General features: G+C 31.7%; 1 protein-coding gene across 1 annotated transcript; it reads left to right on the top strand.

The window, feature by feature from the left end:
- Window positions 1–802: 802 nt before the first annotated feature.
- On the top strand, window positions 803–12531 carry LOC140043832 (carbohydrate sulfotransferase 11-like). The gene is made up of 3 exons (XM_072088303.1): window positions 803–1069; window positions 6808–6872; window positions 11105–12531. Exons 1-3 carry the CDS (start codon window positions 970–972, stop codon window positions 11963–11965), a joined length of 1026 nt encoding a protein of 341 aa, XP_071944404.1. The 5' UTR covers window positions 803–969; the 3' UTR covers window positions 11966–12531.
- The last annotated feature ends 482 nt before the right edge of the window (window positions 12532–13013 follow it).

Genomic DNA, 13013 nt, shown 5'->3' with positions numbered 1-13013 from the left:
TTTTTCCTGTAACAGTAATATTGTCCATGTGTGGTAGGGCGCCGCCATAAGTGAGGATGTATCTGGGATGTATACAACTTTTTGTGACGGTTTCACTAATCAAAGGCTGGACCACCGGTAGTATTTTCATGCCAATTTCATGTTAAATGCTATTTGGATATTTAATTGTTCGTTTTATGCAATTTATTTAGTAAAAACTGCCGTATAAACAGTTCGCTTTATCAACCGGGCGCTACGATAGCGTGACCGGGCGTGTTGGTGTTTACGCGTTTTCACAAAGGATAGTTTAATAATATTCCTATATTTAACTTGTTTCTGGTAGAACAAATAAATGTTAATGACATTTAACAATTTATCCTATTAATACAATGTATTTTATACTAATTTATAACATAAAAGCAATACTTAATTTACCGGGCGTAGAGTAGTACGCGGCAATGGTAAAGAATAGGCCGTGTTAAGTAACGATTCGTTGATTTTTGGTGTTGCTGTGTTAGGCCTTTTTTGTGAACTAATTTAGCATGTTAGTAAATAATTGTCTGTAAAAGTGAATTTACACTAGTTTGTTAATAAATATATATTATAAAATAGTTTACAATTGCAAAATATATTATCATAATTCTATGTAATGTGACATGTATAATATCTATTAAATCAAGTCTTATTTAGTATGTATACATCCTGCCTTATGGGGGCGGGCATCACTCTCTGGAGCTCTCTGTTACAAATTTCTCATGCAAAAATCGCGGAATACTCATTCTTGTGATATAATAATATTCTTTGTCAACACGAATACGCTTTACGAATATGAAATGGGGATCAGCTCAAAAGTTTCACAAATGTGTGACGTATCCGTTTTCGTTAGCGTATTGGTAAGGTTGCGAAACCTCCCTATTGATAGATTAACAGACGGATATTTGTTGTATAGTCGATGAACAGGGGAATCGGATTGACGGAAATTTGCTCAGAATGGCTTGGTCTAGGTTAAACGTGAGAATGTTATTCATGTTTGTTTTCATCTGTGCCGGATTTATGTTTCTTTTTCTTTTCATGGATATTGATGCTTATGGTATGTAGTATTATTTACAGGCAATTGATAACAACATGATTGTAAAATGCTAATAACTTGTTTGAGGAAACCGTACATTATTTTAGACATTGTGATAGGAACAAAACGTGAAAATGTCAATGAATTAATATCAGTGTTCACCGTTTGTAATTATAAAACATATATTTTTAAATCATTCAAGAAGAACATTCAAAAATAAAATCAACAGTCGTCTAGATGTAAACTTGAAAATTTCACTAGAGAATCAATATATGCTTGTAATATAAATAAAACAAGACTGAAAAGAAATTGGGTCACATGAAAGAAAAAACAAATAATTAATGTGTATTTCTAAAAATCAAATCGTATTCATTTTTAACTGTAGTATTAATATTATTGTATTTTGTCAAGTATAATCATATATGGTTATACCCTTTCTTAGTTACGCATAGAAAGAGTTGCTAAAATACACTACAGGTAAAATGTTGATGTCAATTGACCTCAATAATGTAATTATATTTTTTTCATGAACCCCCATATTTTATTTTATTTTTAATTATCCTTAGTTATATATAGAAACAGGTTTTAAGATAACACTAAAGTTCAATGTTTTACCTTTATTTAGATTTGTCAAGACTTTTTTCTGAGATTATTATGATTCAGTATTTAAAGTAAATTTGGGAAAAAGTAGAAATGTAAAACTAAGTAGTATTTATGAAAACCCCTTATTTTAAAAATATTTTCGCATAGAAACAGTTACTATGGTAAAATGTTGACCTCATTTGACCTCAAAATGAATGAATTTCCAAGATCAAGTTTGTCATCACTTTATGATTATTAGAATGCAGTAGAAGTAAAATTGAGAAAAAGTACAAATGCAATTTAATTCTTTGTATTCATAAACACGTCATTTCTTAAACGTTTTTTTTTAATTTCTTTCCTTAGTTACACATAGAAATGGTTGCTAAGGTAAAACTATAGTTAAAAAATTAAATTAAAATTAAATTATCTTGTAAATTTTGATAAAACATTAATATTTGAACTAAAGTGGGGACCTGTCCTGTTTTGCATTCTGACCTCAAATATCCTATTTACAAGTACAGATTTTTTGGGACGTCTTTCTGTATCTCTTTACAAAAAATAGATGTCAAAATTTAAAAAAAAAACCTGGAGGCAATTATTTCAAAGTTTAACATTAGTTTCCATCAACTAAATATTTCAATGCAAAATACTGTTTTTCTGGCAATTAATTGAAATAAACCTGGCAACACATTCTCGTATTTTATCTAAACTATTCGTATGACTCTAGTAGCATTATGACAAGCCAAATATATATTTTATTATTGGATTAGCCATATTTCAATTTTGATTCATGTGTTTTGTTTATTGTCATTTTGTTTGTATTTTTTTGTATTTTCTGTATTTTCCTGGCAACACAAAATCTATGTACAGAATTTACCCCAGTTTTCTTTTCGTGATTATTGTTGAAAAACCTATTGACTATCAAATTACAAAACTTCATTGATATAAAAACACCACTTTAGAAGTTATAGGTACGTTTATGAGGTATACTTTTATAAAAAAATATATTTTAAAAACACCTCTTTTTAAAATAATGGTATCAACCAAACTCCATTTTGTAATTTTTTTTTTCTAAATTGAATGGAACTCAATACTTAGTTGTTTACACTGATATAAACAAAAACAAAAAGTGTACTGTAAGTATTTTTGGTTAAAACAAGTATACAATTTGTACTTTTTCACTATAGAAAATCTGTGAAAAATGGCAAAAACATCAACATTTGGATAATTGACCATTGTCATGGCAACGAAGGCTAAAAATTAAAATGAATGTTGTAGATATGCTTTTTATTGAAGTGTCTATTCATGGTAAAAATTTGAGAGAAATCCATTTTTTTATATCTGCCACCAAATCTTTGATTTTTACAGACAATGGCTCTTAAATAACAAACAAAAAACAAGGAGTTATCCGCCGAGTGCGGATAACTAAAACGTTTACTCTAATAATAATTGTGTATAGGCTTAATAATTGATTGACACTTCACCCTTCATCGGCGACACGCGCTCGGTACTGTAGATTCCTTCAGTATCCAGGAATAGAGCATCACAAGTGTTTGACATGTACCACCAAGTGGTGCTTTTTTGTCCAGTATAACCATCACTGTATATGGGGTGTGTGTGGTGTACGTATAGTAAACATTTGTTAATGTGGGCCCCACATTTATATAATGTATATGTACAGTATGTGTATAAATATAACATTTAAATTACATTTTAAAGAAATGTACTGACAGGAATCAAAATTATATCGGGTCTCATTAAAACTCAAGAGTTAAATAGCAAAACAAGTATCTTAATATTGATGTGTACATTTTTTTAAAGACCTTTTTTAAGAGAGAAAATTGTAAATTATATTTTACAGATCTGCTATACATTCTTTTAATTTTTAATTTAACATTCAAAACTGAAAGATGTACTCTATGAAGTAAAAGTGGGTTGCTCCTACGAAGGAGAGAAAAAAGAATAAAATTAATATTTTTCTAGAAACACAATACAATGGCAGTAATAGGTCTACCTATGGAACGTTTGCGCCACAGCGTTTCATATCTTATTTTTTCGTTTTTGTGGCGTAAACACCACTTAAGGCTGGTTTCCTGTCGACGTAAGAGTCCGTTTTTCTAACGTCAGTTACGATTGTTACGTCGATTTTACGTAAGAAACCAACATTTGACAGGAAACCGCTTACGACAATATTTTGGTGAAATCGACGTAAACGCAAGAAAAATAGACGATCAACAGGAAACCGGGGTATCGAATCTCCGTCTGATACGTCGATTTATCGCGAATTTACAGGAAACCGGGATTTTATTGCTTACGATCACTTGCGTTGCGTTATTAACGATTCTTACGTAAAGTTGACTTGGAGTCAACTTTACGTAAGCGTAAGAGTCGTAAGCGCAAGATATACAATGGAAAAGGATAGGCCTATTTTTAATAGATACGAAAATACGAATTTCATTAATAAAAGCAGCTTTTTTACAACACCTCTTTACCAAAAAAGGATAAAAATTAGCCCTATATTAAAAACGTACAATTATATTCAAGTTCTTTCTATTCACACTTTTCTTTATTTTATTGACATATTCTTTTATTAGGAGAAATGATTCGATGTTTTTAAACAATTTAAACCGGCACTATTTGCTCCATCTGAGTTTTTCTAATCAATGTTTTTGTTGTTTGTGTTGTAATAAGAAGCATGCTATTAGACTCTGATGCAGTAGATGTAATATTAAATACAGAAGGTAAGATATTTAATAACAATTAATAATAATGATAATAATAACACTAATAATAAAGTTATTAAATAATATTGCCATTCAATATCCCTCCACACTTAATAATAAGAAGCATACAGTAAATACTTGTTAAATAAATTTATTTACAAATACATTCTGCACAATACTATTTTATGGATGTAATATTAAATACAGAAGGTAAGATATTTAATAACAATTAATAATAATGAAAATAATAGTAATAATAATAATAAAGTTATTAAATAATATTGCCATTCAATATCCCTCCACACTTAATAATAAGAAGCATACAGTAAATACTTGTTAAATAAATTTATTTACAAATACATTCTGCACAAAACTATTTTATGGATTAGGCCATTTATATAAATTCTCAAAAATAATAGATGCATACACCATGGCATACAGAATATATAATACCGACAATCAAACCTTTACCTAAATACTATAATTACTTACTTATTAACTAAATACATTTTTAAAAAGCAAACACAAACACTTTTACTGATTACCTTAAGTGATATACAGTAACTTTTTTTGCATACACTGTGTCACACAATGATACAGGAAATTAAACCTTTAAATAAATCTAAAAAGTTGAGTACTAAAACTATAAACATATTTTTAAACTCTGAAACTGTGGTACACTGTACTGTAATTTCTCTCTTTCAGATGGGGCTGAATTAAGGACACAGTCAAGTTGATTCAATCTTTCTGGTGTCATTCTTGTATATCTATTTAATAAAGCAAAACAATTTGTAAATGCAACACATACACTTTCAATGTTGTTGATACATTATCAATGTTAATATCAATGTTTTGTTTAATTTTCAGTGGTACTAGAAGCAGACTTTCTGTTCACATGTAAAATTGTTAATAATAAATAAGTGTGATATTTCCTATGTACTGGGCAGTATTTACTTTGGAATCATTATAGGCCTCATTTTGTGTTTAAAATTTGCTCTGTAAAAATATTTAACATTTTAAAACTAGTGTGTTGAAGCTTTTCAATAATTATTTTAAATCAAAGAAAAATAATTAAACATATTTAAAGTGTTTTTCACTTGTTTTTCTTAAGTTAATGACTACAAATTTTAATTTTATAGCATTTTCCTATTAAGCAGCTGAACTACTGTTATTATTTATAATTATGTGTACAGTATGATAAGATTTTTAGTTACAAACATTTAGTTTTTAAACACATTCCAACCAAAGGGCATGTAAAAGAAGAGTTTCACTGTAGATCATTTTTGTTGCAGTTTAGAAGTTGGAATTATTGTGTATAGTGTGTAGATCCAATACATTAAAATGTTAAAATGTTTTTTTTTAATTTGGCCTATCATATAAAATAAAGTCACACTAAAAAAAAAGAGAGATTTATGCCTAATTCCAAAGCTAGCCTAGGCCTACAGATGGTGGTCCACTTAATTGGGATAGGCCTAGTACTTGTTTGTAGGGCCTAGCCTAGTAGGCTAGTATAGGAGGCCTACTACTACTAAGTACTAGGGGCCTAGGCTATATAATAGTAGGTAGGCCTAAAAAAGGCTTTTAGTAGTAGGCTAGCCAAGGCCTAGTATTACTATGTAGGCCTAGGCTAGGCCTACAAGAAGGCTACGGTCTAGGACATTTTTAGTACAGGCCTCTTGCCTATATTACAGTAAAATAGTAGTGGTTATGATGTAGGACTGGGCCTGGGCCTAGACATGTTCCGTTTTATGTAGCTAGGCCTATGTACAGTATATGCCACACAGCATGTATGCCTTTCTATTAAGCCTAGGCGGCCTACCTGAAAAACAATTGCCTTACATGGGCAACCATCGATCGAGCAAACACAGAAGCGTAAGAAAAAATTTCAGAACGATCAAAACGACGTTCACTTTTGTTCAACTTAACGGAAGAGACGTAACAAACGCAACAATCGTAACAAACGTTAGCATTTCCAAATCTTACGTCGACAGGAAACCAGGCTTTATATTCACATGCATTATTATCTTTCATGTCATTACATAAAATCATTTTATTTATTACATTTTTTACAAATTTTAAATGTCGCTACAATTCGACAAAACTTCACCAGTAACATTTTTAAATTTTTGAATTCCGTAATACCTCTTTTTTCATTAATGTTCTTATATTTTTCTATACACTTACAAAAAGGTTTAAAAAGTAAATACAAGGACGTTTGGTCTAAATAACCCTTATGTTTTTAAATATCGTTATAGCATATTTTCGTTTATTATGCATCCATGAATAATATTATCAACTATCTCGTTTTAAAATATTTTACACAGAAAAATTTTCCATTTGTAAGTTTTTCATTAATTTTTTTTCCATATCTACCTAATTCCTCTATGATTAAGTTCATCCATGAGTAATAAAAAATACGAATTAATCATAAAAACAATTGTACTGTTTATATAGATTTGGCGATTACCAGGAAAACGAAACTCAAACACCTACACTTAAGTAACAACACTCAATTAGTGGTAAGTAAACAATTAAACTGACAATTTAATTGGATTCAACTATTTACAGACATAATATTAAAATAGACCCTATGAAATACTATATAATTATCAATTCAAGATTCATCCTATATGTTTTTGTTCTCCGTCACCAGAATAGTTCACTAACATCGCAAACCGCACGTTTGGTAAGCCTGGACCTTTGTTGCATTACGTACGCAATGCAAGAAAGGACGTGTGACTGTAACGCAAGCGGATACCAATCACAATGGGTGGATAATCCATCGCCTTTATTGGTCAATGCGTTGCGTCTTAGAGTGAAAACCAAGCTTACCGGGTTGGTACGTGGTTCTTACCCACCAAACCAACTTACGTTTACCGTACCCGAGTGCATTATTTTTCCCATATTGGGTTAAGGGAGAAACTATAGAGGGAGGGGTGTCTCGAAAACAGAGACCTCGAAAACAGAGACCAGAGACCCGAGACCCAGGGTCTCTGTTTTTGAGAAAATCTCGAAAACAGAGACCCCCACTAAAACGTATCAATATTACGTAATATAGGGGGGTCTCTGTTTTCGAGTTTTTCTCGAAAACAGAGACCCCCTATAAAACGTAATATTGACTTAATATTGAGACATTTTAGTGGGGGTCTCTGTTTTTGAGTTTTTCTCGAAAACAGAGACCCCCACTAAAATGTCTCAATATTAAGTCAATATTACGTTTTATAGGGGGTCTCTGTTTTCGAGATTTTCTCGAAAACAGAGACCCTGTGTCTCGGGTCTCTGGTCTCTGTTTTCGAGGTCTCTGTTTTCAAGACACCCATAGAGGGAGTGCATATATATCATGAATATTCATGATGCATGCCTGAGCTCATGACGTCATACTTGCAAAACACACTGGCTGATGCACGTTCGCATTCGCAGTGCGCAGAACGCAGTAATTGTACTTAGTACAGGAAAACTATGAAATATGGTTGAAAAAATTGCAACATTACACCACAATGCATTTCTATAAGGTGCTTATATGAACATACGGTACTAAAATCTAGAAAAATCCAGGTAGGGGAAATAGGTTTTTTTAACAAAATGGCCGCCATATGGCTATGAAAAATAGTCGGAGGTGCATCCTACAGAATTAAAAAAATTATAATCAATTGTTTTATCAAGAATAATATTACTTTAATCGAGTATGATATATTTCTATCCTGTTCAAAATTTGTTGGTGTATTCTCAGGCCTCGAAAGGTAGTACATTTTCTAGCTGTGAGCGTGGTTTCGGCGACGCGAGACACGTATGTCAGTACATAGAGATATTATAGTAATAACTCTATGGTGGTCAGTATAGGCGATAACGAGACGTGTGTTGTACCATGAAGGAAATATCCATGGTTTTGTAAACTGTGTTGATGCTGATCCGATAGTCGTTAAGTTGTACTGTACGAATATCATTGGTCCTGGCCGGCCCAGCCTGGAACGGTGATTTGATCACCCCAAACAAATACTTTTTAATCAGTATTATTATTATTTTATTTTTCATTTATTATTTGATTTATTAAGCTAAATATAGATGCCTAGCTAGGCTAGTAGTAGGCCTAGATTATATAAATAATAATGGTAAATACTTTAATTTAAATAATAAAATACAGCCCCCTTTTATTTTTTAGGCCATCATATAATATATAATAATAATATCATAATTATATAATACAACCAGACATTAAAAATATTTGTTAAATAAAATTTATTAATTTTGTTGACACTTTCAGAAATCATTGTGACTTCAAATTGAGAGTGAAGTGAATAAAAAGATGATACCCAAACTATACTTTAATAATTTAAAACAAAATGTTGAATTACAAAATAATAATGTAGCCAATGTTGCAGAGAATTCATGATAGGCGAATTACAATACAAATGTTTTATGTTGAATGCAAACCTACTACACTATACGTTGTAAATTATGTTATTGTCATGTGGTAGACCATAGGTTCACTATAATTATCTCTATGGGTAGACCTTAAAAATTGAATATTTATTGTTAGGCCTATATTATATTTTATAAATACTGTATTACTATTAATTATTATACAGTAGTTTGTTACTTTGGTACATTATTATGTTTTTACCCAAACAAAATTTAAAATAATTTGTTATTCAAATTAATTGCTTGTTTGTTCATCATTAACAAAAAATTGTAAGCAAGTATATTACAACAGTTCTTGTTAGCCGTTTATTTCAGTTCATATTATTGATATTAGCTAGTCCCGACGCGCCCGATCACGATGTCACTAAGTGACTTTGCGCCCCTGGAACAATCGCTCGCTAAATAGGGCTAGGCCTCGGACTCGTATACAAGCTATTATAATAGTTATGATAAATATTCCTCAACTAAAATTTATATTGTCATAAATAAACAAGTAATAAAATACTTTGTAATGGAATGTATTTTTTTATATAAATACTTATACGCGGACAATAATAAACATCGCGTATATCGTTCGCTATAAATAAATTAATTCATAAACACGATGACAATTGTTTACAAAATGGCGGTTTCGCTAGTTTTCGATGGAACAAATAGGGAGGTACCTTTAGTTTGAATAGTCGGAGCTGCATCCCACTTACCGAATTTTGTATCTTAATATCGATCGTATTCTGTAGATTTAATATTTCTACCAGGGATTTAAAATTCAGGACTGTTCAATTTTGCTAAATATTTTATTTTAACGATTTTCTAGGGTACAATTTCGGAAAAAAGACATTGGTTGATTTTTCCGTTAAATTACAGATTATTGTTTGGTTCAAAGACATTTAATTTTACATGACAATGTACTAAAATCATTTATGAATTTATTTCACTAATAATATTTTTCCGTTAATCAGTTAATTTTACAAATATTGTGTTTTTCCCAAAACCCTAAAATTTTGCAATTTTGAACTAAATTTCAAAAGTAGGGTGCCCTCTCCAATACTGCAGTAGTACGGTGTGCTTACAATCTCTGTAAAACTAAACGTCTAAAAACAAATCATCGCATCAGATGAATTGGCATTGGTAGCACTTTAGACAACCTAAGGTTCTGTGAGAAAGGAGCAAAAAGCAAAATAAAATCTATTCCCCCAACATATGCTGCAAAATATCATTCCTTGCATGTCTATTACCAGGTACAGCAGTGAATAGAAAATACTCTTCAACCAAATGGCATGTGTCCATTGATGAAAAATTTACCACCAGTAATGTCAAGGCATCAGCACATGCTCAATTCCTTCTAATATACTATAGACGGAGGATTGTCCTGATAATGATACATTATAATTACGTTGTTTATTATTATAACTGTGGTGATATCTTGATACTTAGGCCTAAAGTACAAGTATCTTTATACATTTTTTAAAAATTAGTTTGATTACCTTATTGTTTATTACTATGATACCTGTTATCATTGTTGCACATAACTTGTACTATTTTTGAAGTGTGAACAATTGAATAAAAGAAAAGGAAGACAACATCTAGAAAATGTTGCGGCCATTTTCTAATAGCGCTTAAATTAATATGTATATTAATTGTATTGCAGTTGAAATGTTTGACACTAAAGAAATATAAAAAGCATTGTAAAAACTGCTATAGGCCTAAAGCGGTAATTAGATCTACTATTTATGTTTTTTGGTCAATTTTTAGACATTTTCGCCATTGGCGGCCATTTTGTGTACCTGGATTTTTGTAGACTTTTAGTATGTTCATATAGGGACCTTATAGAAATGCACTGTGGTGAAAAAATTCAGTTTTTCTTTTATTTTTTTCAACCTTTTACTAATTCTGAGCACATCTGGCAGCAGCTACCATCGCAGTGCGACGAGAGATAATTTTCGGTACCGCGTGAGAACTATTTCCAGTGTTTGACGTCACATCATGAATATTTATGTGAGAATTCAGGCCCTCTATAGTTTCTGCCTTAACGCAATAGGAAAAAAAGTAATGCTACCCGGGTAAAACTTAAGACTGGTGATACTGTAGGCGGGGGACTGCATGTCTATCTTACCGTACCACCGCATCAGGGACGCGTGCATACGCAACACAAGGTCGTAAGGGCATGAACGTCAGTAAATTGACAAAATCATGAGTCGATTATGAATCATCCATGTCGTGATTGGTCAAATTACTTGCGTTGCGCGTAAATACGGACTTGCGTTGCGCTGTAAATACTATAGGCACCAAGCTTAAACCTTTATTTTAACGTAAATTTTATTTTGATCATCAGGCTAATTCAACAGAACAACTAGAAAGTATTGAGGAGTTCATGAAGAGATATTCGTTAATTCATGTAAAACGAACGAAGCATACCAACGAAATGTGTTTACGGCATGGAAAACGTCTGGCTGGAAAACCTCTTAGTAAACTCTTAGTAAATGAGAAACACAAGCTTGTCTTCTGTCAAACTCCGAAAGTCGGAAGTGTAAGTTGGTGTCGAATAATGTTGGTGCTATCGGAATATATGAACTACACACAAGTGATGAAACTTACCGCAGCCCAGGTTAGCCGTGCGTGGAAGAAACATGTACCCCGTCTAGGTGCATTCCCATTGAGTAAACAGAAACACATTTTGGCTAACTACACTAAATTTATGTTCGTTAGACACCCGTTCACACGACTTTTATCAGCATTTAATGACAAAATGAAGAAGAAAGATGGAAAATACCAACGAGGTACTGAGTATTATGTAAACAAAATTAAGGGTCACTATAGATGGGATAGAAATGCAACTGAAGACGTGGAATTTGTTGATTTTATTAATATGGTAGTCTCTAACGTAGGCAACGTCCATTGGAGCGAGATGTATAAGGTCTGCGGTTCGTGCGATATCCATTATGACGTCATTGGACATTTTGAGGATATGACAAACGATGCTAAATATATTTTAACACTTTCAAATGTGACAAGTGTAGGTTTTCCAGAACCTTCCAAATCGCATGCTACGTATAGCTCAGATAATGATAAGATATTTAAAGCCTTTTCCACTTTACCGGTATCAATGTTAGCTGATTTATATTACAAATTCAAATATGATTTTACACTTTTTGACTATAAAATACCATTTCGCATCAATCAAAATAGAAAATAAGTAAAGTTTTCTCGATATTTTTTAACGATTATATGATAATAACAATTAGTTAGTGCCTATAGTCAGCACACGAAAAATCCACATTGCCGACAATAATAAAATTATGAAAAATCATACTTTAATCAATGGTTTCTATTACCTAAGATACCTTGGTGTTTTGCAATGTCTTTTTCATACTAAAAAAACGAAAAAATCACGCACGAACCTCAGTCAGTGATCGCTAGGCCTAGCTGGCTAAACTATACAGCCCAGCGAACTCACACACGTAGTGCCGTGCGTCACGGTGAAGGTCGATCGTATTAATTTATGGCCCCGCCAAAGACATGTTAATTATTTTTAAATACAACACTAAATTACAAATACAATCGGAACATATTTATTTCCATTTTAAATACCTTAATTAAACAGAACATACAATACAATAAATTTAACCGTGGTTCAGTCCGATAAAAAAAGTTTAATAAATAGAAATAAGCCATATTTACTGTATTTTGTTATACTGATTAGGCCTACTTGTATTATTGTTATTCTTGTATATTGATCGTTTTATTTAAGGACTGTGTTTATTGACGAATTTATAATCATTTATATCATATTAAAGGTTTAATTATTATAATTTAAAGATTTTTTTTTGTTATTATCGTTCATCTAATATAAATCTCATTCCACCTTGGAGTTAAATTGCAAATCCATTATTATTTAACAATGCAGTAGATGGCTATTAAAAATCTAAAACCCATGCGCGTGCGCGTTTGTTCTTTTGTGGCAATGGCTGGCCGGTTACATAATAGTGTCGCTTCCTTTATGTATAGCGCGAAGCGCATCATGAATCGCGGATTCTTTCATTATGTTCTCCCCTATATCAAAGCGGTGGAAATCGCGCTTATCTGGGAGGGGTGACTACAAACTAGTGTATAAGGGGTAACACAGATTGTTTTCTCTGCCACTTTCCATTTGGTTAAGATATACTTGATATTACATTACTGACAAACTTAATTCGTATTTTATAATGGATGGACCAACGGTTTTTTAAAGAAGGGTAAAGGCG

Source organism: Antedon mediterranea, chromosome 3, assembly GCF_964355755.1.
Source record: "Antedon mediterranea chromosome 3, ecAntMedi1.1, whole genome shotgun sequence".
In the NCBI taxonomy this organism is placed as follows: domain Eukaryota; kingdom Metazoa; phylum Echinodermata; class Crinoidea; order Comatulida; family Antedonidae; genus Antedon; species Antedon mediterranea.
This window is presented reverse-complemented; position numbering and strand designations above follow the sequence as displayed.